Raw genomic sequence first — 25,999 nt, 5'->3', positions numbered from 1 at the left:
TAATGCGATTCCAGACGCATCGTTACTGTTGTGAGCGTCGCCGCTTCGCCGGCGAAGAGAAGCTTTGTCCTAGAAGCTTCACGGAGGATTTTTTTCTAGATGTTTCTGTGAAGGGTGAACACTGAAAATCATAAATATGTAGTTATTGATCAGCTGTAGTGGTTATCCGCTCAAGATCTTAGCATATATCCCCTATGATATTTTGCTTGTTTTTCCTAAGATCTTGTCATTATAAAGAAGTTTATGTTAACAGGCAGAGAAAATGATATTTAAAGCTCTTTGATTCTTGCTCTCCCCTGCTAAGCAGATTTCTAGCATAAACCTGTACTTCAGAGCTTCATTTCCTGAAATCTGTTTTCTTGCCATTTGTCATTCAGAAATTATTTTTGTCATCTTTTTTTTGTCTTTTTTCTTTTTTAATGGAACAGGAGGAAGTTTGAGTGTGTGTTCGGTGATGTGAACAAGGGCTGCGCATCTGGAGTTTTATTTCTGAATAAGCCACTCGCTGCTAGTAGAATCTTTGGCAAGTCATTTAATTTCACTGAATTCTGTTTCCCACCTTTGAGATAAGGTTAATAAAATTTTTTACACACTGCAGGTTTTATGTAAATGAAGAAGCTGGTAATGTTTTTGAAGCGTGCAGGTAATGAGTGCTACGGAGAATATGAGCTTTTTCATGCTTAATGTAATACACTTGGTTAATTGTATATTAGCATTATTACAATACTCTTTGATTTCTCTTTTTTTAAATACACTAATGTAATTTTATTTGACAAGCAAAGAGACGAATTTTAACCATTTGGCTATTTTTTCTCATTGATTACAAGACATTTTACTAAGACTAGTTTTAGACATATTTATGTAAAAAGTTTAATGGACACATTTGAACAACTACTGCTTTATACAGTATTTAAGGAATTTGGATGTGTTAAGTTGGGCTAATTTGGTTTATGTGCTATATTTATTGGTAATGTTTTGTGTATTTAGTGAGATGAAGAGAGTTAATTGTTATAGGAATATTTAATTACTTCCTGTAGCAAAAGCTGTGGTGTCAACAACTAAAGTATGCTTGCTGTTTTGTAGTAATGCAGAAATACCTGGTAGTACATGTTTAGTTCATGAATTACACAATACTGTAGAAAAATGGAGCCCCAAATGTTCCCAGCAAGACATTTATTCTACCTTGCCCCCCCTATAGTATATACACCTGTCCTGGTTTCGGCTGGGATGGAGTTAATTTCCCTCCCAGTAGCTGCTGTGTTTTGGATCTAATGCCAGAAGAATGTGGATAACACTGATGTTTTCAGTTGTCGCTGTGAAGTCAAGGACTTTTTCCAGTCTCCCATAGTCAGCTAACGAGCAGGTGTGCGGGAGCCGGGAGGGAGCACTGCCAGGCAGACGGCCGAGCTGGCCAGGGGACGTGTTCCATACCATGGATGGCGTTGGCTGGGGAGCAGGAATCTGTCTTTTCTGTGTGTGGGTTAGAATCCTCTCTTTTCTGGGAGTTTGAACTTTTCCAGGAGTTCAGTCTTTTTTGCAAAATCTGTTAGTTTGGGGTTCTGCGATTGCTGCTGGGGGACTGGCTGTGAATCGGTCATTGGATGGTGAGAAGATTGTCTTGTGTAGAGTTTGGTTTGCATATTGATTATTATCAGTATTATTAGAACTTCCTTTGTGGCCTTATTAAACTGTCTGCCTGAACCTGGGAGTTTCCCCCTTTGTCCATTCTCCCCCATCCCCCGGGGGGGAAGAGGAGGGGTGAGCGAGCGGCTGTCTGGTGTGTAGCTGCCAGCTGCTGGGTTAAACCACTACGATACCTTCCTTTACAGACCTGTCTGTTCCCAGGGGCATCCAGGACTGGAAGTGTCACGAGTTCCCTGGGCAGCCTGTTGCAGTGCTTCATCTTTATTCCTAGGAGCTTTTTTGGTGCTGAAGTTGGAATCTTCTGTTCTTTAGCCTGAGCTCTTCATTTCTCGTTTCCATCACAGATGTGGAGAACAGACGACTTCTTTCCACTTTGCAATAGACTTTTACACATCTGAAGATCATTCTGCTTCAGTAGTGTCCTCTGTAGATTGAACAACTCCCATCTTTTCTTGAACATCACATTTTCTAGCTCTCTCCTGGACCCTCTAGTTGGTTTAAGCCTATCTCAGTGTTATGCTCCAGGCAGTGGTACAGCATGCGAAGCACAGCCTCGGCATTTTGCGTGAGGAACCATTAAATGTCGCTTTGCTTGCTGATGACTTGGTGGTGGACCCCACTGGCCTCCGTGGCAAGCCTGAGCTGTTACTGGGTGTCTCTCAACTCAAAACACATGCTGGGGAGGTCTGATAAGTGAGGGGAAAACGACGATGGAGATGTGCTTGCATCTCTGGACAGGATACCAGAGCAGAACGCTTGGGGGGCAGCTGGAAGAGGCAAGGTTGTTTAAAGCTCCTGCAAGAGTGCTTTTTAGGTTAAAAGTTGACTGAGAAGGACTTGAAACAGTGAGGAAAGAAATTATCTCTTGTTCTACCTGTGTTCAGAGAAACAGGATTCTTTGTGCTTCCCTTGTAAAATCACAGTGCTAGGTAATGTTTCTCTACCAAGAGATTTTTCTGATAGCTGAACAAGCCCACGAGCACCCTCAATGTGAGCAATCTATTTAGGTCCCCCCGAAAGACTAAAAGAGGTAGTCTTGGCAGGAGTAAGTTATGTATGAGTTAGGTTGGATTTCGGGGGCTTTTTGTCTTCTTTTAAAGGCCTTCATAAAGGGCAAATCCAATTTTGTAGAAATTAAAAGTGAAATTATACAGAAGTGTTTTAATTTACTGTATTATTTAAGATTCTGTGCTGTAAGTAGTCCAGATTGTGAGGCATGGGCATAGCTATATTAAATACATGTATTTCAAATGAGCAGTATGTGTGAATATGCATAAACCAGTTTAGGTAAAAGTGCTGCTGCTTGGTATCTTCGTAGAAGTGATGGCAGGACGGATCGTTCAGGGGTGTGTGCAGGGTGAGACAAATGACTTCTACTCTTTTATCGATATGAATGTTGAGGAAGTGGGGAACAAAAGGAGATCGGCTACTCAACATGAGTGGTGCAGTGAGCTTCCTATAAATGTCATTATTTATGTTATTCTTAAAATGAGTGTTACTGTGCTTCAAGAGCATAATTGGGAAGTGAGAATTACCTGTGGTAGTAGAACCAAACATTAGAGTGAGTATTTCGCAGCAGAACACAATCATGCAATAAGAGCATCGCGGTATAGGCTCTGCAAATCCTTTTTAGAAATACAACAGAAGAATGAGAGGATGAGAGGCAGTCTTTGTGTCTAGGGGAAAACAGCAGTGTGGCGTTTCAAAAAAAAAAGGGCTGGCAGTTTGAATTTGGCCAACATTGACAAGTTTTTAGGATTTTTTTTTTTTTTTTTTTTTGAGGCTTACATGGTTAAGATAGCTACTTTAGAGTTTGTCTGAACTTTGTTTTGGCTTCGTGTTGTATTGCAGGAAATTCCTGATGATCATGCTTTTGCATTTTCCAGATAGTGTGGCACTACACAAGTCAAACTCAAAGATTGCATTTGCACAAGGCGGTTGCACCCACAGTCTTAGTCTTGCTCTTGTAAATCCTGGCTTTAGGCTGAATTACAGGCTGAAGCTTATAGCAGGTTCGGCATTTGTGTGGCCAGAAATATGTCTGTGTTAGGATAGGAAGGGCAGGCATAGCTTAATGATACAAGATTTATAATCTGATTGCTCTGTGGTACTTAATCCAGTTTGTTAAAGCTATGTTTCTTCTAGTTTTCCAACAGTGAGCGGATAGATGTTACTCTGTGTTTGAGCCTGCTGGTCAGCACTGTTTTCTGTGGCTGTCAAAAACACAGATTGGCTGCACACGAGTTGGATTGTTTCCTTGCTTGTCCCCTATTAGAAGCTGTTTATTTTGGCCAGTTTGTCTCAGAACATTTCTCCGTCAGATTTTTATGGCTGTCAAATGGTGGTAGAGATGACAAAATGCAATCATAACAGTCTCCTTTGCCACCAAAATGTAATCAAGAAGAGCAAAATATTTCTAGATGTCCCGATTCCCATTCACTCACAGTACAGAACTGCCACTTGTCCTGCTTGCCATCCTTCCTAGTGGCTGATAGTAGAGGGAAAGAATTGACCCTTGTTTGCCATTACCGAGGTGTTGTTTCCTTTAAACGGGCAGTTGAGCTTCTAGAAGGAGTCATATTCATTAAAGACTCCTAAGTGTATTATTAAGGAGAATTAGGATTTTGCATAAACATCAGTGAATTGAAGTTTAGAAACAGCCAAATCCTGAAACAATGCCAAACTGGGTCTGGGAGACAGCTCCTTGCAGCAGCTTGGCGTAATGGCTTGTGAGTTGTCGGAGTGTGATTGGAAGTGGGTGTCTGTGGATCGGATCTCAGGAACAGTGGTGGAAGTCAGCTTGCTGGAGGCCTTTGGTGGCAACTCTCCCGCCCTCTGAGAAGAGATCTCCTCTAGGACACTTGAGACTGTTGCTAACTGTGAATCATCTTGGTTTTAATTCTGGCTTGATGGTCTGGATGTTTAATTGAACTCTTAACTTTAAACACATACAGATTTATATATACATCATTGAGGTCTAGATTAGATGCAGTCCCAGGAGCAAATACTTGACTTTCACTGTAGGCAGAGCCATAAAAACTTGTGTTCTGTGTGCAGTGGTGCTCGGAGAAGCCAACAAAGTGGGAAGATACGTAAATAGTGGAGCAGAAAGTAACCCTGGGAATTATAATGTGACGACATGACATGGTTGTGTTAGCAGTGATACACCCTCTGCTTATGTAATTGCCTGCTTGTCTGCTTCCTTGTCTACAAAGACGTAGCCAAAATAGGAGTTTTAGAGGTTGGTGGCAAGAACAAGAGAGGCTCACTCAGGAGGAGAGACGAAGCAGGCTGGATTTGTCTGTTGTGTCTTTGCTCTAAATAGAGACGGTAGCGGTTATACCCAGTAACGAGTGGCGTGGAAAAGGTGCATCGGGTGCTTTACTCTGGAGATCAAGAGAACGTTCGTTTGCGTTGGAAGGCGATAACTGTGGGTCTAATCGCAGAAAATCCCTGGACTCTTTTATTCTCTTTGAACTAGTTCATAATTGTCTGTCATATTCCCTGCTCCAAGGAAGATGAGGAGCTGCAGCTGGGAGAGTGTGCGGGGGTTTGGGTGCCTGCGGGTTTGGTTGGAGGGGTCGGCGGAGGCTAGCTGAGGGCTGTTCGCACGTTTGTGCACGCGGTTTTTATTCCTTTAAGCTTGGGTATTCAGTCTCCTTCATGTGTTGGCAGTAATCCTGGCATACTCAAAACTACGAACAGAACAAAACCCTTGATTCTTCCTTCTTTCAGTCGCAGCTATTCATTTATTTAAAGGTACTGGCTTTTGGGGCAGTGACTTCTGATTGCAAAGCTGTTATGTTGGCTTGCTTATGCAGGAGAGGCAAAACCACTGCAATTTTAAGTAAAAAACAAGGGTTTTCAGCACCAACTTCATAGATTTATCTGGAAAGGAAACACAGCCTATTAAAGTAGGATGTGGAGTCAGCTCTGTAACTGGAGAAATAAGTAAGAACCTGGAAATATGCAGCTCAGTTTTTTTTCTTTGGAATACTAGGAAATAAAAACATTGTTCATGTTTCTGGCATTGGAATTTTTCTTATAATGAATGACTTTTGCTGCCTGACTGTCCTGTTTTAGGCTGGGATAGAGTTAATTTTCTTTCTGGTAGCTGGTATAGTGCTGTGTTTTGGATTTGGGATTAAAATGATGTTGATAACACACTGATGTTTTTAGTTGCTGCCAGGCAGTCAGGGACTTCTCGGGGTCTCACGCTGGCTTGGCCTGCCAGGTGCACGGGAAGCGGAGAGGGGACGCAGCCAGGACTGCTGACCCCAGCTGCGCCGAGGGATGTTCCGCTCCGTGCGGCGTCGTGCTTGGGCTGTGAGCTGGGGCAGCGACCGCTGCTTGGGGACGGGGTGGTACCGTTTGTCGGGTGGTGGGCAAACGGACTGTGCACCACTTGTTTGTAGAAACTGTTTTTAGAGCTCTTCCTTTGCTTTCCTGTTAAATTGGCTTGATCTCAACCCATCAGTTTTTACTTTTTTTTTTCTTCCCCCCACAGGGGTTGGAGGGATGAGCGAGGGGCTACTGAGTGCTTAGTTGCTGCCTGAGGTTAAACCACGACACTGACAAAACACAGTTCTCCAATAAAGGTTTCTCTGCTTTTCCCTTTGCAGGATGGCGGACACGGACCTCTTTATGGAATGTGAGGAGGAGGAGCTGGAACCATGGCAGAAAATCAGTGATGTGATTGAAGATTCTGTTGTTGAGGATTATAATTCAATTGATAAAACTGCTACGGGTAATGAACTATTTTATTCTAGAATTATTGCTATTGTAAGCGTTAAAATTGAAAGGGAAATGGCAGTGATTGGTTATATCCTGTCCAGTAAGTAGTCTGATTTGACAGCTTAAAAACCTGTTAATGAGCTAGAGAATCTGAAATTTGTTACATAACTGTGAACAGAGCTTTTGAGTTCTGGGCAGAGCTGGCATGATGGTGGTGCTGGACAAGGCTGGGTGTCCTGTGAGTAAGTAGTTTAGGAGGCAGGAAACAGGTATTTTCTTCTATGCAAGAGAAGTAAGATTTTTGCAGGTGTTGGAAAGGGTGACCTGTTTGGAAAAGTGAGAAGGGAGCTTTGGCTAAGTTATCCATGTTCTACAGCCAAAGTGATAGTTTCTTAAAAGTAGAGAATTGATAATTTACGTAGAAGATGGTGTTTTTTATTTTACGAAGGGCTTTAGCATGTATCAGCATTCGGTGGTGAGTAGCTTGGGATCCTTCTAGCAGGTGTGAAATGAGTGAGGAAGTCAGGTGTTTGGTTGGTGAATTGCATTTCCTGTGACTTAGACAATCAAACTAGTGAGATTAAGACTAGTTTACTTATTTAACCCATGGGTTGATACAATCAGTTCCAGTTGAGAGGTGGTTTTTTTTGTTAGGGTTTTTTTTGCCTGTTTCCTGCAGATGGAAAGATGCGTAACTTTGTTCAGAGTTTGCATTTAATATGCTGGTACGTGGTTATCGGCTAGTTGTCTCAAATAGTGAGAAATTTGGATGCAAAAAAAGCAGTAATTGCCAGGTGGGAGGCTTTATGTTTTTCAGATGCTGTATAATCGTTTGGTTTGTAGTGGATCCCTAACTAAGTAAAGATACAAGGGTGGTGCTTGCTGACTGCTGATTTCTGTTGGCATCAACACAGTGAGCTGGGCCGTTGTGCATATACCCACCTTAGACAAGTTAAGCCTTGATGATGAGCGTTTCACAATTTGTGAGTAAAGGAAACATGACTGTAATAAGAAAAACTTCTGTTCACTGTCCCTTTGGTTCTTGCCACGCACTTGAGTCTGGTGGGTGTGCTGGAGTGCTTACCGCAGTTATGTCTGTGGGTGAAGACTGGCACGGTTAGTAAGGCTTTTGTTGAGCCATTTTTGTTTTCTTGCTCAAGATCAAGCAAAGCATCAGCTTAACATCTGGAGCAGAGATGGGTCTGTGTCTTGTCGTAGGCCAGGGATAACCGATGCTGGTGATTCAGCATGTCTTGCACTTCTGACTGCTGCCATCCTGAACTCTGATCCCAGCGTGAAGTGCTGGGGGCGAGTGCTGCTAACGCCACGGCAGTGGCTGTTCTGCGCGACTCCTGGTTGGCACCGGGTGTTTGTGGAAGGGTTCAGCTCTCGGGGCTCTGGAAGGCTGGCTGATAACTGGAGGTGATTCAGATGAGGCTGTCTCTGCTTAGGGAAGGGCATGCCTTCTACTGCTGACTGCTGTCACCTGCTTCCCCGGCGCTCCTACCAGGGAGCATTTACAAGGAAATTAGTTTGAATGGTGCTCAGAGATGTCAAGGTAGGAGGGTGTTTGGAAGAACAAAGTGATTCAGTCATAGACAGGTTGGAATGGGACAGAAAACTAAGGCTGGTCTTGAGTAAGGTGAATTTCTCTTGCTTATGCCATTTGGTAGAAAATACAGAGCTAAAGAAGCTGGATGGGAGTCTGGACTATTGTATGAAGCTAAAAATTTTGCTTAGTGTGATAGTATGGCAGGACAGCCAAGCAGCGTGCTGGTATGGTGTCTACAAACAAATTGCTCTTTCTCTCTTTTTTCTAAATACAATTATGCATTCCTTCTAGCAGTTTCAGTGAGTCTGCAGCCCGTTTCTGCCCCTCTGCCAGCTGTTGCCCATGCACCCGTGGGTGCGAAATCTCTCTGCAGTCAGTAGCAGCGGGGCTCAGAATAGTGACAGTGCTGAGAAGACGCTAGTGACAATATTTGTGAACAATAATGGTAAGCAGAAAAGCCTTCAGTACTTGGAGCGGGTTGGGGCGCAGAGGGGACATGCGAAGCTCGCTGGCAGTCATGCTGTCTGTCACGTGCTGTGAGCACAGGAGACTTCGCAGCTGAGCAGGGAGGTGTCAGGGCAGTGCTGGGCTGGGAGCTGTGCTAAAACTTGCAGGTACCACAGGGAGTAGAAGCTGGTTTTCTTTGACTCGAGAGTGAATCCAGTGTCCTTACACCTGGTGGAAGTTACTATTGATAGTGTTACCCTCCAGGTAAGCTATAAAAGTCCTGGCTACTCAGGGTCACTCTGGTGCATCGTGATGTGTTTTGCAAGAGTAGATGTCTTGAATGGGTGTGTTGGCCAAATTCCAAGGTGAATAATTGTGTTTCTTTTTTGCTATTAAAGGGTTGTCGTACTTCATTTCAGAGATGGCTTAACCAGTCTCTCTGTGTAACATAATATACTGAAATACAAAGTGGGTTTAGGGTTCTTTGGGATTAAGGAGTTGTAAAAATATGTTTGTCGCTTGTTTCGGTTTCGGCTGCCGCCGGCAAACAAAAGCGCCACGCGGCCGCCCCTCCCCCCGCCGGCGTGCGGAGGAGAATGGAAAGAAAGAGGCAGAAACTGGTGGGTCGGGATAAGGGCAGTTTAACAGAACAGCAAACAGAGGGAAAACAGGAACAACAACGATACAAATAAGGAGAAAACACAACCACGAACCGTACAACAGCCGCTCTCCCGAAACTGGACCGGCGCTGCGCCCGCCCAAGCCGCGAGTGCGTTCCCGCCGCGCCGCCCCCCCCACCGGAACCCAGCATGACGTCACATGGTATGGAATACCGGGCTCTGTTTGGCCAGGTGGGGTCAGCCCCCACCCCCTGGCTGTGCCCCTTCCTGGATTCCGGTGAAAATGAACCCTGTTCTGGCCAAACCCAGGACATTATCCACCCCTTATTCCATACCATCTACGTCATGCCCAGGTCCCCCATTGTCCGGTTGATCACCACCACTTCTCCTGTCTCCAGATATCATTCCCTTAGTCTATGGATCATCACTCTAAAGTGTCCATTGAGTTCATTTAATCCATGACTTCAGGCTCCATCTGTCGTTATGGTCTTCCGTGGCAGGAGGGGTGATGTGTGGTGATGGGCGGTCACTTGCTGCATCCGGAGCTCACGGCTGATGTATCTGGTGCGGCCCGTGCCCACAGTCTGCAGGAGATGTTGATCTTGATGAAGTTGCTGGATGCCAGTTGTTGAAAACCAGGTCCAGTTCCATCATCGCTGTGCTCTGCTAGGTTTTCATCGAAAAAGTCCATCCTTCTTCAATCTGGATGATTCTTACTATGCTACTACTGGTACAAAATATAACAATTATAACAGTGATAACAGACAGTGACAGGGTTATTTAACAACTAACTTTATGCAATTTATTTATGGACTATTCTCACCCAAAATTAAATCCCCATGAGGTACACATCGGACTTCCCCATCCTTCCGCATTACCCACCAGGTACACCCAGGTCCTTGAGCAAAGGCAATCCCGCGGACAGGCTTGCCTTTGCCCGAGGCAGGACTAACCCAAACCGTCTTCCCTAACATGTTCCGCATGTGCACTACAGGGACTTTATCCCCTTCTACGGGGCACTGAGGTTTTGACTGGGCAGGACCAGCCCGGTTGGTGGACCCTCTGGTGTTAACCAACCAGGTGGCCTTTGCTAAATGGGTATCCCAATTTTTGAAAGTCCCACCCCCCATTGCCCTCAAAGTGGTTTTTAGCAGCCCATTGTAACGTTCAATCTTTCCAGAGGCTGGTGCATGGTAGGGGATGTGATACACCCACTCAATACCGTGTTCTTTGGCCCAGGTGTCTATGAGGCTGTTGCGAAAGTGAGTCCCGTTGTCCGACTCGATTCTTTCGGGAGTGCCATGTCGCCACAGGACTTGTTTTTCCAGGCCCAGGATGGTATTCCGGGCGGTGGCATGGGGCACAGGGTAGGTTTCCAGCCATCCGGTGGTGGCCTCCACCATTGTGAGCACATAGCGCTTGCCTTGGCGGGTTTGTGGCAGTGTGATGTAGTCAATCTGCCACGCCTCCCCGTATTTATATTTTAGCCATCGTCCTCCATACCACTGAGGCTTTACCCGCTTGGCTTGCTTGATTGCAGCGCATGTCTCACATTCATGGATAACCTGTGCGATAGTGTCCATGGTCAAGTCCACCCCTCGGTCACGAGCCCATCTGTATGTCGCGTCTCTTCCTTGGTGGCCCGAGGTGTCATGGGCCCACCGAGCTATAAAGAGTTCACCCTTATGTTGCCAGTCCAGATCCACCTGAGCCACTTCAATCTTAGCAGCCTGATCTACCTGGTGGTTGTTTTGATGTTCTTCAGTGGCCCGACTCTTAGGGACGTGGGCGTCCACGTGACGGACTTTTACAGCCAACTGCTCTAGCCGGGCAGCAATATCTTGCCACAATGGGGCAGCCCAGATAGGTTTGCCTCTGCGCTGCCAGTTGTTCTTCTTCCATTGCTGCAGCCACCCCCACAAGGCATTGGCCACCATCCAAGAGTCAGTGTAAAGATAGAGCACTGGCCACTTCTCTCGACTGGCAATGTCTAAAGCCAGCTGGATGGCTTTCACCTCTGCAAACTGGCTGGACTCACCTTCTCCCTCGGCAGTTTCCGCGACTTGTCGTGTAGGGCTCCATACAGCAGCCTTCCACCTCCGCTGCTTCCCCACAATGCGACAGGACCCGTCTGTGAACAGGGCATACTGTTTCTTCTCTTCTGGCAGCTGGTTATACAGTGGGGCCTCTTCAGCACGTGTCCCCTCCTCCTCTGGTGATGCTCCGAAATCTTTGCCTTCTGGCCAGTCCATGATTACCTCCAGAATTCCTGGGCGACTGGGGTTTCCCATTCGGGCACGCTGGGTGATCAGCGCGACCCACTTACTCCACGTAGCATCGGTGGCATGATGCGTAGAGGGGACCCTCTCTTTGAACATCCAGCCCAGGACCGGCAATCGTGGAGCCAGGAGAAGCTGTGCTTCAGTGCCGACCACTTCTGAAGCAGCTCGAACGAGCCTTCATATGCTGCCAGAATCTCTTTTTCAGTGGAGTATAGCGGGCCTCGGATCCTTTGTATCCCCGGCTCCAGAACCCCAGGGGTCGACCTCGAGTCTCCCCTGGTGCTTTCTGCCAGAGACTCCAGGTTGGGCCATTCTCCCCGGCTGCGGTGTAGAGCACGTTTTTAACATCTTGCCCTGACCGGACTGGACCAAGGGCTACGGCATGAACTATCTCCCGTTTAATCTGTTCAAATGCCTGTCGTTGCTCAGGGCCCCATTCAAAATCATTCTTCTTCCGGGTCACGTGGTACAGAGGACTCACAATTTGGCTGTAATTTGGGATGTGCATCCTCCAAAAACCCACAACACCCAGGAAGGCCTGTGCTTCCTTTTTGCTGGTTGGTGGAGACATAGCTGCTATTTTGTTGATGACATCCATTGGGATTTGACGGCGCCCATCCTGCCATTTTATTCCCAAAAACTGGATCTCTTGCGCAGGTCCCTTGACTTTACTTCGCTTAATGGCGAAACCGGCTTTCAGAAGGATCTGAACTATTTTCTCCCCTTTCTCGAAAACCTCCTCCGCTGTGTCGCCCCATATAATGATGTCGTCGATGTACTGCAAATGTTCTGGGGCTTCACCCTTTTCCAGTGCAGTCTGGATTAGTCCATGGCAAATGGTGGGACTGTGTTTCCACCCCTGGGGCAGTCGATTCCAGGTGTACTGGATGCCCCTCCAGGTGAAAGCAAACTGTGGCCTGCACTCTGCTGCCAAAGGGATGGAGAAGAATGCATTAGCGATGTCAATTGTAGCGTACCACTTGGCTGCCTTTGACTCCAGCTGATATTGAAGTTCTAGCATGTCTGGCACGGCAGCACTCAGCGGTGGTGTGACTTCATTCAGGCCACGGTAGTCTATTGTCAGTCTCCACTCTCCAGTAGATTTTCTTACTGGCCATATGGGACTATTAAAGGGTGAGCGAGTTTTGGTGATCACTCCTTGACTCTCCAGCTGGCGGATCAGCTGATGAATGGGGAGAAGGGAGTCTCGGTTGGTACGATACTGTCGCCGGTGCACCGTTGTGGTCGCGATTGGCACCTGTTGTTCTTCAACCCTCAGCAACCCCACAACGGAAGGATCCTCCAAGAGACCAGGCAAAATGGACAGCTGTTTAATTTCTTCCATCTCCACAGCAGCTATGCCAAAAGCCCACCGATACCCCTTTGGGTCCTTGAAATAGCCTCTCCTAAGATAGTCTATCCCAAGGATGCACGGAGCCTCGGGGCCAGTTACAATGGGGTGCTTCTGCCAGTCCTGCCCAGTGAGGCTCACTTCAGCCTCCAGTACACTCAGCTCTTGGGACCCCCCTGTCACTCCCGAAATGCAAATGGACTCTGACCCTTTGAACTCTGATGGCATTAAAGTACACTGTGCACCAGTGTCCACTAGAGCTTTATACTCTTGTGGATCTGACGTGCCAGGCCACCGAATCCACACCGTCCAATAGACACGGTTGTCCCTTTCCTCCACCTGGCTGGAGGCAGGGCCCCTCTAATCCTCGTCAGAGAATTTGCTGCTCACCTGCTGTAAAAAAGACTTGGAGGTCCCCTCCAGAGGATCGGAATCAAGGTCAAACTGTCTACCTGGTCTGGAGAGCTGGCTGCTGGAAACTGGAGTGGCACTTTTCCTAACAGAATCCCCTTTGGTGATTGTTTTACCTCGCAACTCACGTACTCGGGCCTCTAGACTTGAGGTGGGTTTTCCATCCCACTTCCTCATGTCCTCTCCGTGGTCACGCAGGTAGAACCACAGGGTGCCCCGGGGTGTATAGCCTCTGTATTCGCTCTCCTAAGCAGAGAAACGCTTGCCCCTAATAGCTGAGACACTGGCCCATACAGGTGGGGAGTAGGACATATTCCTGTCTAGTCGCTTGACCAGTTTCTCCACGGCTGAGACAAGGGAGGAAGAGAGACTTTCCTCATATTGGCGGAGTCTGACAGCCACCTCATCCACTGTTGGTGCGTCTTTACCTTTCCAGTTTACAACTGCCAGTGAGTTGGCATGCGAGGAGGGTGCGCTCCGCACAAACTTCCTCCACATGGATTGTGAGCACTGGAGTTCATCTGGGTCTGTGGGTACCTGCTCATCGTCTGTGTCACAGTAAACCAGCTCCCGCACAGCTAATTCCCTCAAGTACTGAATACCCCTTTCCATATTGGTCCACTTGCCAGGATAGCATACAAAATCGTCACTGAAGGGGTATCTCTCCCTCACGCCTGACAGAAGTCTCCTCCAGAGGCTGAGGACTTGTTCCTTTTTCCCAATGGCCTTGTCAATGCCCCCATCCCTGGCCAGGGATCCCAGCTGCTTGGCTTCCTTGCCCTCTAACTCCAAGCTGCTGGCCCCGTTATCCCAGCACCGCAGCAGCCAGGTGGCAATGTGCTCTCCTGGATGGCGGCTGAAATCTTTCCGCATGTCTCGCAGCTCGCCCAGGGACAGGGACCGGGTGATGATCTCTGTCTCTATCTCCCGTGATGACCCTGGCTCATCGTCATCCCTCCCGGAGCGATCTGCTCTCTTTGCGTCTTTCTTTAGTTTTACGGGGGCGACTGCTACCTGCACAGGTTGGTCATTGGGCTCAGTCACTGTGCCTGTGGCTGGAGCTGGAGCAGCTGCTGTGCCCGCTGGGGAAACCGAGGCAGACCCTGCAGCTGTGGCTGCAGCAGCCGTGGTGCCGGTCAGGGGGGCTGGGACTGCCTGCTGGGCTGGAGGGGCTGCAGGGCCGGCTGGGGGGGCAGCGCCAGTTGCAGTGCCTGCTGCTTCATTCCCCCCCCTTTCCCTCTTAAGGCACTGAACAGTGTTGAACATGGCTCGGTAGGCATGGGCCAGACCCCAGCACGTTGCGGTGATCTGTGTCTCTCTGGAGTTCCCAGGGTGGCAGCACACTTTTTGCAGATACTTTACTAGTTTGTCCGGATCCTGTACTTCCTCAGGGGTGAGTTTAAAAAACACCGGAGGTGCCCACTGCCCTAGGTACTTGCCCATGCTGTCCCACACACCCAGCCACTCACAGCTATCCAGCCCCGGGGCAGGTCTCTGCACGATGTTCTTAACGACTTGCTTAACCCTAAACAAAATCCAGAACCCGTTCAGGAGGCATAACAAAAGGAGAGTGCTGCCCTGAGCATCCCACGGGTACTCGAAATTCTCAAAAGCCGTTAGAACTAGCCTGAAGGAGAGAGGGGGGGGCGAAAGAGTGGGGGAAGATATCCCCTTCGGTTTTCCCCACAGACTGGGTTTGATTATTCACAAATTCTAAGACATAGGATCCGAGGTACGGGAATGACCGCAGAGCCGCATGCAAATACAAGCCTAATTTCATGCACAGTGATGTTATCATATCATAAGTCGATATCGTAAGGTAGAGCAAAATTATCATCCTGATCTTTTTCCCAGCGATGATGAACAGCACGGCATTGAATACATACTGCAAATAAGGATTCAGAAACCACAGCCATCTGATCAAAGACAGAAACATTTTTACCGGCGACTATTTAACACAGAAAATGCGTATGATAAATTTTAACAAAATCTATGAAAGCAGTTTTAACACCAGCTGCTCAGCCCTGCCGTTATCCCCGCTCCACGTCTGGGCGCCAATTTAATGTTTCGGTTTCGGCTGCCGCCGGCAACAAAAGCGCCACGCGGCCGCCCCTCCCCCCGCCGGCGTGCGGAGGAGAATGAAAAGAAAGAGGCAGAAACTGGTGGGTCGGGATAAGGGCAGTTTAACAGAACAGCAAACAGAGGGAAAACAGGAACAACAACGATACAAATAAGGAGAAAACACAACCACGAACCGTACAACAGCCGCTCTCCCGAAACCGGACCGGCGCTGCGCCCGCCCAAGCCGCGAGTGCGTTCCCGCCGCGCCGCCCCCCCCACCGGAACCCAGCATGACGGCACATGGTATGGAATACCGGGCTCTGTTTGGCCAGGTGGGGTCAGCCCCCACCCCCCGGCTGTGCCCCTTCCTGGATTCCGGTGAAAATTAACCCTGTTCTGGCCAAACCCAGGACATCGCTATTTGAAACATGTTTGTTGGGAGTGTCTTAAAAGTATCTTGAACTCCAAATGGATTAGATCTCACTACGTGATACACTTGTAATGAATATTTCATAGCTGTACTAATAAAATTGAGACATATGTTCTAAATAAATTACAAGAAATTAATAAAGGCTTGGTGGTATCAGTGTGCTACAATTAGATTAACGGTTAAAAGAATAATGAGCATGGCTACTGAAAAAGAATAATCTGCTAGCAGCAATATATTTACCAGTAAAATATTTGTATGTTTTCTGATGAGTTTAAATATGCCTCCAAATGATTCCCAGATCCCACCAAACTAGTGGGATTTGTACAGGAATCTAATTTGGACAGGCCTTTGTCACATCTTAAATTTGAAAGGATTGTGCAGAAGCACAACAGCCCGAGAAACTTTCTTCTTTGTTCCTTTTATTTGTTTGCCTCAAAAATAAGGGTCGTGGTAAGCTCTGGAGACTGACCCGGAGCTCCATCGCCTGACTTGAAAATGTAGTGAGGAAGGTTGAAGAAGAAAACAAATGGTGATGGTTTTGTCTTCCTTTCTCAGTCCCTTGCTGCGTAGTCTGGTGATGCCCAGCACCTCTCCGGGCTGCGAGCATGTGCGAGGTTTAGGAGGATTGCTGTGTGCTGCTGCTGTAGGCTAGCTAGAAAGATATTTTGTTGTCTAAGTATCTTTGGTATAGTTCGGAGGTACACAGAACGGTTTTCCTGGTGGTTTCATTCCTCACAGGCTTTGGAGAAACCTTTCCCTGAAAAGCCAGTATCATGTTTCTAGACAGTAATCTCTCTGATTTGTACTGGAGGAATGGAGTCATAGGCACAGCTACCTACGGTTGGTTTTTTTGTACGCTTATTCTTTTACTCTGGTTTGCAAACAGAATTAGTGATAGCTGTTGGGGAGCTAAGCCATCAGATTTTACTTCGTACATTAGAAACTGAAGTCAGGTAGGGAAGTTACTCGCTGTGCCTCCATGTATCTCTTTCCATAGTCCTCTTGTGCATCTCTTGTAGTGTGTCATCTAATCATAAATTACTGCTGTGGAAGTGACTTGAGTGGTGAGTGCGGTTTGCTGGGCTGTCTGCTCGCCCAGGAGCTGCCCTGCCAGATGTGCCGTTGGCACCTTGTGCCACTGCAGGAGCCGTGCTGGATTTGCCCTCTTCTCGTGCTGCGGTTTTGCATGTTGGGATCTCCTTCTGCCCCACAGCGCGAGTCTGCATGTTAAGGAGGGTTTGTAGAATTCCTTAAGTAATGTTTAATCAGAGGTTAATCTTAGACTGCTGAAAAAACCTGAAAACCTCAGAGGTATCTGTTGGTCTGTTTTGGAAGGGAGGAGGGAGGGAAGTGACCTTTACAGCCGCAAGGCACGGTTACTTTCCAAATTGGCAGAATTTATGGCTTGGTGGCTTGGTCAGCTCTGTTAGCTTTGTCGAAACAAAATATTGGACATCCAAGTGTTCAGCGTCACAGTCAGGGCTGTATGCTTCAGGGTAGGCTTGGCAGTGTGGGGTATGTTGTGTTTGTCTGATCTGCTGGGATGGACACGAGCTCTCTGTGGCCCTGAGGAACAAGCTGTTGGTCGTGCTGTGTGTTCCCGGTCACCGTCACGTGGCCTTTCACTGAGCAGCAGACTTCTAAATGCTTTGGGGTGGATGCTGTCAGGTGAAAAAATACAGAAACACGCTTGGTTTTGCAGATGTCTGAAGCTCTTCAGTTTTGATGGTGGAGTAAATTCTCCTCCTGACTGCGTTGATGCAGCAGAGGATAGCTCGGCCCATTAACTTCAGGACCAACACAAGCACAATTTTTCAGCCTACAGCATGGCCTTTGCTTTCCTGGGTATTGTATTCGTTGAGTCACTAGCAGCTCGTATGACATGACTTTGATGTGCAGGGGAATCCTGGCTGGCTGGATGCCAACGAGGATTTGGCATGGCGAAGTGCCACAGGGACATCTGTCACCTCTTCGGTCCCTGCCGACTCTGCTGGCCCAGTAACTGAGGGTCACATCCCAGTGCAAGTTGTGACTATGTGGAATGCTCACGAAATGAGCCATGTCTGGAGTCATCCCAGGTTTCAGCAATCTGTTTTTTACGCTCATGGCTGTTGTCTTGCATTTTGTTTTACATTAATTAAAAAGATCTACAAGCTAGGGCTGAAAAAGACCCATTAAATCCCTCCATTCTCCTAGTGTAAGGTTTTGTTGGGCTTGGGTATGGTTTTTTACTCTCTAGTATGTAATTCACTTATGAGCAAGCCTGGAGACCTAAACTTATCCTTTTCTTACATAACAGCATCCATGTTGGTAATATCTAACGATCAGGATCATATGTCAACAAATGTGCTGGAATTTGTTGTGAGGTGTGTTGTAGTTCTGAACGTTGATGTACACAAACCACAGGTACTCCTTTGAATGAACCGAGCAGGCGTGCGTACTGGGCTGGACAGAAATGAGCCCGTGTCCAAAAATCAAGAAACAGGATGTCCAAACTGAAAGTGGAAATGTCAGCTTCTCTTTTTCCATCTTTCTGCTGGATCCAAATTTTTCCCTGCAGATTAGTTTTAAAATGTCTCAAATTACTGGGACATAAAAGAAAAAATTACTGAAAGCTAAATATATTTGAAGTGACACTTGGCCTAATTTTTTCTTTCCTTAATTTCCTTTGATTGCTTTTAGCTATACCTATATCCCACTCCAACCAGTTCTTTCTTATATTACCTACAGGTACATAGCTAGTCGGTGTAACTTAAACGTCTGTCCATTTCCACAGAGTCCTCCTATCCAAAAACTCACTCTTGTTGACGAGAAGGTGAGATGGGTGCCATGCAACACGCCAGCTTGGCAGCTTGACTGCTTTTTAATAATTCCACCACCAGATAAAAATAGTACTTGCATTCCTGTATTTCTTTTCACCACAAGAATGGCAAAATGCTTTTTGTCCTGAAAATGTAGAAACTATAGAAGAAAATACTGCCCGTGTATTTAATCCACAGCAAATGTGTAACAGTATATGGCTAAGTCAGGCTAGGATGGGAAGCGAGGAAGCTTAGTCTAGTTTAAATCACTGCCAGCGTCAGCGTGACAGGACGCTTGCAGAGCCTGCTTACTCTGCGTACTGCCCTGTGAGCCCGCTCTCCCCTGAACCCGATGGAACATTTCGTATGATTTCGCTCTCTTACACTTGTTGACAAAAATGGTACGTCTGTTTACATCGAGCTCAGCTGGCCTGTCACCTAGGGAGTGGTGCTACGGCAGGAGCTTCCCTGAGCTTTCCTCCCTGTGCTTCCCGTGTCTGGAAGGATATGCCTTGGAGCCATGCTTGACCTGTCGTGCTTTCTGGAAGTAGGTTCAGAGAGAGCACAGGAGCCACCTGCAGTTGCTTCTCCTAAGAAGGACGGAAAGCTCCGTGGATACCTACAAGTGCCTGTCCCCAGCCCTGGTAATCCCTGACTTCTCAGGGAGTCCCTGCTGAGCTGACTCCACTTGGTGCCCAAATCACCTGCTATTAAACCTTCATGGTGTGTCCCTACGTTGCTTCTTTTCGCCCTTCAGCTATTGGTGCTGGCTGCCGAGGGCCATTCCTTGGAGAGCAAAGTCATCAAGGAACTGAGTCATCCCAGGCTTATTAGTCTTCCCTTTGTAAGCCTGAAAGGACCTTTATTGATGCCCCAGTGTTTGAATTCAAAGTCTGCGTATATGGTAACCTCTACATCATGAGGTGCTGACCCCCGTCCTAACCATTTATCACCGATTTTGAGGTGGATTGTCAGTGGTGGGAGCCTTGGCACTGATGGCCTCCTTGGCAGTGGCGTGGCGTGCTCTACTTTTGAGGTCCCTATCTCTGCGCTTTGGTTGCTCACAGTGCAGAGTAACTTGTTGATGGGCTCAGCGCTAGCGTTCTTCTCTGGGAGGGTCACATGGTTGTGAAGTACAGGTCATCCATGTGGGGTTTCTGGAGTGTCAGATCCAAAGAGGTTTGTCAGTCCGACCTCTTCTGTGAACACACAGGGCACATCCAACAACAGTGGCTTCTCCTTTAGAGGAGAGCGTCTGTGCTGTGCTTAGTTGAGAGAGAGGATAAAGAAACTCCTCTGCTACATGTCTACATTCTGCCTTCCTGGTAGCACCCTGGAAGTCAAGGAGGAGTTCAAGAAGTGTAGGAAGAGGCCTAGGATTCGCAAGGATCATTGGACTAAATGGGCTGTTCAGGAGGCTTGCTTCGTCAGTTGGCACTTGGATCTAAATCACCTTTCTCCAAGAAGCCAATTAAGCCATTTCCAGCGAGCTACTTGGAAAATCATACCCTTGAGAGGCAGGAGGAGAAGAGAGAAGAACGTAATTTTTCTTTCACAGCAGCTGATTTCTGCCATGGTCTCCTCATTCTCCCTAGATGAAGTAGTGAATCTATGCGCGTCTGTCTTGGCCGGTGAGTTCAAGGTGCTCCAGGACCTGTGGAAACCTTACAGACCTCCTTGGAAACAATCTAAGAGAAGTACTGCACGCTCTTGGACATGCTACTGCAGAAGGCTTGTCATTCTTGCTTCTGAAAGTCTACCAAAGCCTGGGGAAAAAAAAAAAAAAGGGCATACAACTGTGTCTATCCTGGCCACATTGAAAAGAACCTGCAGTCTCTGGTAAGGAATTAGAGTATTTCTATATGCTTCTGCTATTGTTTTGTCTAGTAATGGTAGTGTTTCAGGAGAGAGCAACGTGGCAGGGACCTGCCAAGTCCACACTGAGAGAAAAGAGTCAAAATCGTTGGACTGATTTGACCAGAAGATCTTTGTCAGCTGGTCTCTGCTTTAAAATGGACTTAAACCCAGAGCCATCTTTTGTTTGTTAAACTAGTACAAGTCTTCCCAGATTATTTGTAAACTCCAAAGGAGTGCCAGAAGGAGTTGGGGTTGCCCAGTGGCCTCTGTACTAACCACAAGGTCATCGTAGCTTCAGTCTTCAGGATTTCATGGAAGTTCCAGTGGCAGCGCAAGACCTCTCATTTGCAGTGACAGACTTTCAACGGTTGGCAAGGCTTCAACTCCTGGAAAGATTTGGGGATGACTGTGTGCTCCTTGTTAGCTGAGTAAGATCCTGGGGACGCTGAGGAGGAGAAAACGATCGGCTGATGCTCTGGATTCAGGCCTTTGTCAGATACTAGGTGGGATGTAAACATTTGGAACCTGATACAAATATCCAAAGATTCTCTTTTTTTTTCTTTTTCGTCAACTTCTGTGTCTCTCCTCTGATAATCACCTTCTTATTTTTTTCATATGGTGAAGGGATTACCTCTAAATTTTTTTAAAGATTGCAAATCCAGTCTATTTGTCTCTAGTTTTCATTCACTCCTTCCATCTTTTCCTATCCTTCTTCTGAAACCTTGCTTTGTAAAGCAGCAAAGGCTAGAAGCGTGTGCCCCTTTTCGCTTGGGACTGGAGGCAGCATGCACAGAGTTCAGACAGTAGTGGCTTTGTGCTTGTTGGTTTTGATCTTAAAGAAGACATTGGTCCAAGGGAGGCTGTCAGCCGTCGTGACATCTCAGCATCTCCGTCCTCTGCCTCGGTTTGAGGTTGTGTTTGCCGGTTGATGCTTTGCCCCCCCGTCTTGCTGTCTAAGCAGCGTGAAAACGTGAGGCAAGAGGCAGTGTGGGCCAGGCGGTTGTGTGGCTTGGAACTGAACCTTCTGATGTAGGCTTCCATCACCCTGCTGTTTCTGCCTGGTGTAAGCTTCGTGACAACATTTGGATCGTACACCCTGAGGACTGCCAGCCAGGCAGCATCCAGACTGGCAGTGTAAAGCATCTTCCATTAAAAGAAGCTGTTTTGGCTGTGGGTCAGAACAGTTTGGCATGCAGCAGGTCTTTTCCTGGATTGACACAATTACGTAGGAAACATGTGCTGTTTGGGTACAGCAACCCGTTCCTCTAACATCAGCAGCTTCAGTAGTGTTGGACCATTTTGTAGCCCTGAAACAACCTGGATATTCTGGCAGTCTCATGTCATACTGCGCTGCAAATCTGCGGTGGGAAGATTCCTGTGGGGCTTCCTATATCGCACGTCCCTCTGCCGGCTTGGAAGCCCTGTGCCCTCAGGACATGGCTTAGAGTAGTAGCAGGCCTGAGGAACTGATTTTTGCCTTCTCACTTCCCTGAGGCTCATTTGTGGAGCTGCGTTTGAAATATTCGTGGCACGATTTTTTAGTTTTTATGTGTCTTCCCTTCCCCCATGGTACAAGTTTTTTGCCACGCTGTTGAATGCAAGAAGATTCCGTTTTTTTGCAGATGGTAGTTAACAGCCTTAGCACCAAACACCCGTCTCTGCGATGGTCCCGTGCTCCCATCGTATTTCCACTGTTTACAGTGCAAGAGGTGGGCGTGTACAGACGTCGCCTTGTTTCCAGCATAGCTGTGATTTGTTCCCTGCCCATCGTCCGTGCTGTGTCCAAAGTGGGGTGGATTTCTGTGGAAAACACGATGCCTGGCTGTGAGTGAAAGCTGGTGTTGTCAGAGGGTGTATGAAAACTACAGTAGCCGATCTTTCTGCTTACTGCTTAGCTGGATCTACAGCATGGGCTGCAGCTGACATGCTGCGTGGGAGCAGAGAATTGTGTCCATCCTCCAGTAGACTGGCCACTGGAGGGGAACGACATCAGAAGGGTTCTGCTGAGCATCATTAGTGGCTTTTGGTAGCAAAGGTTTGTTCTGCGTTCTCTGAACCGGTACCTTGGTGGTTGTAGACCATTTCATCCCAAGCATGTTTCTTCACTGCCTCCTCCTTCATCCCCTCTTCTGTTCCTTTCAAATCCTTCCCCGTCTCGGGTGCTAGCGAACATTGGCAGTAGATGGGAGGCTCCTCTGATCTTTGTTTTGGTGCAGCATTGGTCCCCAAGTTGCCAGAAGCAGTTGGGCGCTATTCCTGGGTTTGAATTTCCTCATTCTGTCCAAATATTGCAAGTCTGCTCTGGCTGGCAGGTAAGAGCTTGTGGAAGGGGGAGCGCGCGTGGGACAAATGGGGTCGTGACTGAAGGGCACGGCCAAACTGCTAGTGAGCGTCTGCGGGGCCGGTGCAAACGGAGACGTCCAGAAGCTGATCAGGGTGGGTTTCCCTGGGGTAGTCGGAGATCATGGGAGGCCCAGGGGCAGCTGTGCAGAGGAAGGATGTCACAACAGAAAAAGGGCAGCAGAAGAAGCAAAGTTGGCTTTTCTTTGACAACGGAACGATTTTACTTGTGGCAGCCTACCACAAAAAAAATCATTGAAGCAGACTCCTGTCGTGGAAAACTTGATCCGTACTGTTAGCAGCTCACAAAACAAGAGGGTCGCTTTTTCATCTGCAGGTACTGGAAAGCGTGAGGTAACTCCAGCAGTGGCCGTGGGATGCTAGCAGTCAAACCTTCAGCAGGCGCTGTGTGCCCGAGGACAGAGGCTCATGGCGCTGCTACTAGGCAGCTGTGTCCGTAAGCAGCAGGTCCGTAGCAGATGCGTGCAGTGATAATCCATCAGGGAAATCCTCTGGGCGCGGTGGTGGGTAACACCAGTGTCAGAGCTCCCTGGCAGGTACATCGGCGCAGTTGCAAGGAATCGAGTAACTGCTGCTTAGTGTAAAGTGCACATTACTGTCAAACAAGCAAATACGGAATAAAATCCAGTAGTATAAAGCCCTGGGAGGTTGTTAGAGTGGTTTTACTTCCATGAAGCTGGCTGGGAGCACCTGCACAGGCAGCGGCTCTCGGCTGGCGCGTGGTGTCTTGCTGAGCTGCCGTAGCCTGGGGGGTTGTAGTGATAGGAACGTGTGCTCACACCAAAGCACTTGTGTGAATATTGCATGTGTTGTGTGATATGAGGGATATGCATTTAGCGGAGAAGACTAGTGTCTCTTCCCCATCTTAACTTTTTTCAAGCAGGATAATTCATTTTTGAATCAAGAGAATAAGCACTTTGAACCATTGTAAGATATTCTTGTGACACAGACCTCACAGCAGGATTTCAGCGTGATCCAGATGTTCTCAGTCTCTTTTTTTTTTTCCCGTCTTGTGTTGAATTTTGTTTGCCACTTCATGAAGGTTCAGTCCCATGGTCCTGTTTCTGTCTGAGGAAGCTGAAGAAAACTTTAGTTTACTTCAGAATTCTTGTGACCCCCTGGTCCTGGTTAATTGAAGCCCTCGGCAGACTCCGGTGTCCCCGATGGTCTGTGATTGTCGATGCTGCTCAGACACTTTCAGTGTTGCTCCACTTCTGGTACACATCGCGTGCCAGGGGTTGTACTGGTTCAGCATAAGTTTTCCCAGTATCTGCCAGCAGGTGAATTTTTACTTAATAGTTAATGAGACTAGAAAAAATATTTTCTTTAGCTGCTGTGTTCAAAGGGCATGTAGGAGCCAGAGTAATCAGTCTCTGAGGTTGCTCAAGGCTAAGGGATTCGAACACCGAGTTCCTAGGCAGCTTGGAAAGTCCTAGTCTATATATGAATATTAAAACAATATATGGAAGGGCTGGATGGTTTCAAAAGTTTACTTTTAAAGCATGATCTGGAAAACTCATTCAGTTTCTGAAGACTGAAATTACCATGAGAGTGTGTGTAAGAAGCGGCAGCCTTTTTACCTGACAAATGTGACTTTTGCTGTGTCTCTGTTTCTCTTCCAGCTGGCAATCCTCTTGTTCAGCAAAGTGGACAGCCGCTAATCCTTACCCAGAACCCGACCTCGGGTCTGGGCACAATGGTGACTCAGCCAGTGTTACGACCTGTACAGATCATGCAGAATGCCAACCATGTCACCAATTCACCGGTGACCAGCCAGCCCATCTTCATAACCACCCAGGTGAGCGCTCTGCCAGCCAGCGTGGCTGAGCCGGGAGGTCTGGTGCACTCGCCCACGGAAGGCTGTTCTCTGTGGAGAAATAATCAGTTGCCTGCTTCAGTTTTTCTTGTGCACTTTAGTGGATGTGAGACTTGAGCTGAAATCTTGGGGGGGTTGTTTTTTAATTTATGTAGATTTAGAAATAGCTTTGTTTGGAAGTAGCTTGTGTTCCTAGTCATTCTGCAGTTGAATCTCACTTGAGAAAACCGGCTGTGTTCCACACCTCGGCAGGTCCCGTGGAGCCAGCACAGATCTGGTGGGACTTCACGCTGCCTCTCACTTGTAGCCTTACCAGGAGAGCCTGGCTCCCTGCCGTAGGTGGGCCTGTCCGCTCCGCATGAATTTCACCTCGCTGAATACCTAACTACTTTGTGTTTTTTTTTTCCTGGGAAACATGTGGGTAATTTTTTTTAATGTCCACTGGCTTCTGCAGGCACTTTCCTGGGGAAGCACTCCTCCAAAATGAGTGCTCGTGTTTACCAGAGCTCCTGATTTTAGAAAAAGAAAAAAGAAATTTAAAACTTCATCTTTGCGTGTTGCAGCTTTTTCTAGCCCAGGAAGCTACCTCTGCTTCAAATACGGGTTGATAAATTGTTTAAGACCTGGGAGAAGATACCTGTAGGTGCTTTGGGAAGGAGAGGTGGAGAGTGGAGGCTGGGTATCAGAGTGTTGGAGAGTACGAGGAAGGTGGCCCTGCTGTGGGGTAAGGTGCTGGCAGAGAACAGTACGGCTTCATAGTTCGGTTGATCTGTAGATGATAGCGATGCAGGGGTTTTTTTGGTTTGTTTATTTGTTTTTTAGGGTAGAAAACTCAGATTGAAAGTGTTTCGGGTATGCTCGGTGCGTGAATGGTAACGGTACTGTTTGCAGGGGTTTCCCGTGAGGAATGTGCGGCCTGTACAAAACACAATGAACCAGGTTGGAATTGTTCTGAATGTACAGCAAGGGCAAACCGTTAGACCCATCACCCTCGTCCCAGGTAAGGACTGAAACAAGCCAAAGCCACCGTCACTTTCCTTTTTAGACTACCAAGGGTTTAAAAAAAAAATACTAATTTGAAATCTGTATTTCACCTACATATCTAGTAGCTGTAACGAGGGGGGCGAGTTCAGTTCTGTAGCAGGTGAGGTTTGTCCATATTTGTGGCTGTAATTCTGCTCGTCATTTTGCAGCACAGTAGGGCCTTTGGTCGTGGTGACAGACCACTTTGCAGAGTAGGGGACTGCCAGCTGGAAGGAATGTCTGCCTCAGGGCTCCATAGAATCTAGCCTCTTCAAAAAGCCTCCCCAGTTAACTTAATTTCAACATCCCAGCCCACGAGCACCCCTCTTCCTGCCTTTCAGAGTCTCCCCATGCCATGCTAGTGCTCCCCAACTGCCTGGAAACCAATCCTCATCCTGAGGATGATTTTTCTAACACTGACTTCTGCTACCAGATCATGTCATGCACCATCAGAAGGACTAAGAACCACGGATCACCAGACATCTGCCTTACAACAGAGCAACAGTGCTAGTGATGAGTCACCTTTCATTCTCCCCAGAACAAACCTCCAAAGCCTCATGTTGCAGATTAGTTTGCAACTGTGAGATCACCCTTGTCCTGCTATAAGAA

The 25,999-nt window shown here is 47.4% G+C and overlaps 1 protein-coding gene across 5 annotated transcripts in view; it reads left to right on the top strand.

The window, feature by feature from the left end:
* Positions 1–25,999, top strand: part of POGZ (pogo transposable element derived with ZNF domain) — a 45,097-nt gene that overhangs the window by 5,934 nt on the left and 13,164 nt on the right. For 3 of the 5 annotated variants that reach the window (XM_075445377.1, XM_075445376.1, XM_075445379.1), the window contains exons 2-4: positions 6,267–6,391; positions 24,174–24,349; positions 25,259–25,367. In XM_075445377.1, the coding sequence (XP_075301492.1) occupies positions 6,268–6,391; positions 24,174–24,349; positions 25,259–25,367 (409 nt within the window). In that variant the 5' untranslated portion in view covers position 6,267. Of the gene's footprint in view, positions 1–6,266; positions 6,392–20,629; positions 23,088–23,593; positions 23,832–24,173; positions 24,350–25,258; positions 25,368–25,999 lie in introns of those variants that run through there. The other 2 variants (XM_075445380.1, XM_075445378.1) reach the window with 2 other exon arrangements.

The sequence above is a fragment of the Opisthocomus hoazin genome, chromosome 30, assembly GCF_030867145.1.
Source record: "Opisthocomus hoazin isolate bOpiHoa1 chromosome 30, bOpiHoa1.hap1, whole genome shotgun sequence".
Lineage (NCBI taxonomy): Eukaryota > Metazoa > Chordata > Aves > Opisthocomiformes > Opisthocomidae > Opisthocomus > Opisthocomus hoazin.
Note: the sequence above shows the minus strand (reverse complement) of the source record. Positions and strands in the feature narration are given on the sequence as shown.